Raw genomic sequence first — 4,313 nt, forward strand, 5'->3', positions numbered from 1 at the left:
ATATAAATGTATATACATATATTCATACATGCATTTATATGACAGTATATACAAAGGCTACATAAAGTAAATTGAAATGCATATACTAATATAGCAGATGATCGTGCATTGTCTGTCATAACATTTTTCTCAGTCCACGTTGATCTACATGGACGGTTGTATTACCACTTACAGTAATAGCTCACGACATGATCTCCACTCGCTTGAAATTCGTTCGCTCGGTCGATGAACTTTTTGACCGGCTTAAGCTCTGGGGGGAGAGGGGTGGTCATGTTTCACAGGAGCGTAGTGATGTATTGTACCCTTGTATCAGATAATAAACTCAAACGTGATTGACTCAAATACACACATCCGTCGTCAATGATCAATGAGACCAATGTTGTTCCGCAATCCGTTTTATGTATTAATTTTGCTGTTATCACTTTATTATCAGTCGCTGTTTAAAAGATAATACTGAAGTGCGATGAGTCATATTGTTCTGAAAGTCATCAACATAAATAATTTGACTCATACACGCATTGTTTTTACGAGTAAAATACTGTGCAAGATGTCAATTTTCTTAACGTAATCTGTTCAGGTGCATACTGCATGTAGAGGATACTTATTAGTATCATTCATAGCGATGTTATAGGTAGTGGAGGTATATAAAGTAAGACGTGTCCGTTACTAATTCGTCTGTGTTGGACACGACTCAGTTTTAGAATTTTAATACGTCGAACGGTTTTGCTTGAAAAACTGCGGATTTTCGATCGGTGGGTATTTCGCAGTATGAGATCTTTATATAAATATACACACTGACGAGTGTGAGAGTTCAGTGAATATATAAGCAGTCTGTTGCTAATCAAATTTTGGGCTCACTGCCTCGCCTGCTAAATTTGGTAAAAGTATGGTATCAATGGCTGCTATGTTCATTTTTATAAGTTTACAAGGCACAGAACATGCTATACTTGTGAAATAGAGATAGGTTATATCATCATATATACATGATTGCTCACGAATCTACACCTTCCCTGCTCGCTGCCGAGTATCAGAATCTCATATATGCCACAACAGGCCGGATTCTGTGTCACTGCGAATGATATCACTCGTTCCCAAATACATTCACATATGTAGATACATCTGATGAGATCCACTGCACATCTTACTTGTAGCAATTTCGGGGTTGTGTGTGAAGAATACAAATTTATATGTTGCAAAAAAATAATGAACGAATTTTTTTTAATTTCTGGTTCAATTTGAGCTCGAAGAAATAATGCTTACTGACACAGGATGATATAATCGTACAAACAGCGATGAAACTAGCATGTAGTGACTAAACCCTAAATAACAACTAAACATTACGCCATCAAAATAGAACTTATGGATCGTGTTCTGCGTTATTTGATGATTAGTTCAGAAAGCTGAGAATATTACCACCGAGGGGTGGGCAACATAATGTAGTTCGATCGTGACACCCTTTTAGTTTTAATGGATGGTGTAGGAAGAAAACTATGAATATCGTCGAATAGTACCACCAACGCTCAATGAACTATAACTTAGAGGGAGACAAATGTAACTCGATGGTCATACAAAGTTCACAAGACTTCTATCGAATTTATAACGCGCATGTTTATGTGATTGAAAGTGAAAAATCGTCGCCATCGGACAATTTTTTTTCTCTGCAGAAATCCAATACATATACTTCACTCCTCTCCAGTCATCTATTTTTTTATTTAGAAGTAACTACGGGTTCCTTATGACTTTCCAGCTGTCGCAAAGCTATGTGTGGATGCACGTTTTCTGTCTTTCATGTGAAAGCGACTCTTTAAATGTTTGGCTGTGAATATAGTAGCATACTCTGCTACTGTTTCCAGCACCAAACTAAAAACAAAAAAAAATAGAAAAAAATCTTCAGTAACTGAATGCTGTCTACATACTACACACACTCTCTCAGTCTCCTCTTGCACGGTCAGTCAATCACAGAGTGTAAATACATGTATGCATGGCGAAGCCTGGGACTGGGGACAGTGGGGGGTGGGAGGATGATTACAATATATTTTTATCATATTTATTTTCATAGTTCCCTCTCTATGCATAGAGTTTTTAATACGTAGTAATATACTTCTTTATAAAAATTTGCATGCAATAGTTTTATAGAGCATGACTTTCTACAACAATGAAAAGTGAAACTATGAGAATAGACGTATTCATCAATTCCAAGTTGGCCATCAATCCCATCATGGATAAAGTGTAGCATATGCAACTGTACATATGGAGTGTACACATAATATTTAGAGCATGGTCATAGAGAAATATGAGGGAGAACGGACGTATTCATCAGGTCCAAGTTGGCCATGAATATCAGAGCGGAAATACAATTGTACATATGGATTGTACACAGAATAATAAATCTGAAAAAATTGCCGGGCTCTCTCTGGTGGGGGATAGAAACCTGAAACAAAGACAAAAACGAAAACGTAGCGCGGGGCACTGCGGGCCACGGCCCCGGGTGTAAGGGGGTGCGGGGGTGCGGAAGACGGGAGTGTGACAGACTGGGAGGGACATATTTAAACATTTAATTTTGTCGGCTGTCTTATCCGGCATCCGCTATTGTAGGCTACTAAATGGTTTTGTACAGGCACTCACCTGCAGTCACCAACTAACCACTCACCAGTCTGAAATCTGAAGTCTGAAGTCTGAACCTTCTCTCTATTTACAATATACTCATAATTTTGAAGGCTATGACTTACTCTAGTTACTACTTACTACTTACTACTTTTAATCTTGTGTACTTCTACTACTTTGTATTTACTGTAGTATTTATTTAGTATGTAGATTGGAGAGTCTAAGAAAGTGAGGAGAGAGAGTGAACCAATGGGAAGCGTAGAAAATTAAGATCCACTTCGTAACCCTTGGAAACTACGTATGGTTCAATAGGGAGACGGGTTTTGAATCTTCAACAAAAACAAAAACAAAATCTAACTCCAATTTGGATGCATTTTTTTTTGAACCATTTCTTTTTGAAAATAAATATAAACACATTCGTTATTTTGATGACATCTTTCTTCATCTTTGCATCATGCCAGTTTGTGACTTGCAAGTTACAGTGGCCGTTGGTGACTGGCCATCAGACATCAGTGATCAAAGCTGAGACGCCCCAGAGTCCCTGGCTCTCTCAGATTGCTACAGTGAAAAGCTATAACTATCCGTGTACTTTTACATATATGTCAAATGCAAAACAGTGAACAAAAGAGAGTGAACAGATATACAGATATAGCAATATACTTAAAAAAAACACATCGGGGTGGATATTGATCTCAAACTGTGAAGGGAGAGTAATACTACACAGCATCATGGTTAAATCAAGTCGAAGGTTATGCTGTAGTCGCAACACTCTCATGGTGGTAGTCGTATTCATATTAGTCACACTACACGCATACAAAACAAGCAGGCAACAGGCCAACCCCAGCACCTTCTCGTATAATAACGAAGAAAATACCGGGGATTTGGGGTTTGCTGACATGCTATCCAAGACCGAATCAAGTGTCAAAGACTGGTTTGCGGCGAAAGACATCACTGACGTGCGCGGAGAACTCAACAGTGCTATTGAGGACCTGTCAATGGGCGCCCTTAAATATCCCGATCAAGTCAATGGTAAGCAAGATGATTCTATAGCCGTCCGCAATATAAGAGATGACGATGGCTCTAACACAGATGGGGTGGTGTTTGAAAACAATAACTTGGACCAGTGGCGCAAACGCAACGAAGATTATGAGGGGCAGAATCAGCTTATCGAAGAGCAATCATATCATCAGGTGGAAGGACAGAGTACTGTTGAAAAGTATATACGAACTCCACCGAGACCTCCAAAGTGTGCAGAGCTAGGCCTCAAATCAAAGGTCAAACAGAAGGACGTAGCTAAGACACTGATGGGTGTCTGTCCAGTTTTTCACAAGCAGTTGGAATTTCACAAAGGTGAGCAACTATAATTTAAAAAACGCAGAATATTGCTCGCATCTATATGTTTATACGTGGAGTGATATAACAATTGTAAATTTGTTAGAAGTTATAAAAGAAAACACATATGTGCGTATGACTTCAATGTAGTGCTTCAAAAAATGCCGATATTATATGTAAATATATGTAAATATTCATAAATCACAGACAAATACAAATATGGGCGTATACCCACAGGCTTGTACATATATCTTCGTATACACAAACAAACACACACACACACACACACACACACACACACACACACACACACACACACACACACACACACACACACACACACACAAACAACAACAACACACACACACACACACACA

General features: G+C 38.6%; 1 protein-coding gene across 1 annotated transcript; it reads left to right on the forward strand.

The window, feature by feature from the left end:
• Window positions 1-3,332: 3,332 nt before the first annotated feature.
• On the forward strand, window positions 3,333-3,968 carry SARC_01685 (hypothetical protein; the record flags this gene model as incomplete). Its single annotated transcript, XM_014304586.1, has 1 exon — window positions 3,333-3,968. The coding sequence occupies one exon, from the start codon at window positions 3,333-3,335 to the stop codon at window positions 3,966-3,968; it is 636 nt and encodes a 211-aa protein (XP_014160061.1).
• Between the last annotated feature and the right edge of the window lie 345 nt (window positions 3,969-4,313).

Source organism: Sphaeroforma arctica (assembly GCF_001186125.1).
Source record: "Sphaeroforma arctica JP610 unplaced genomic scaffold supercont1.69, whole genome shotgun sequence".
Lineage (NCBI taxonomy): Eukaryota > Ichthyosporea > Ichthyophonida > Sphaeroforma > Sphaeroforma arctica.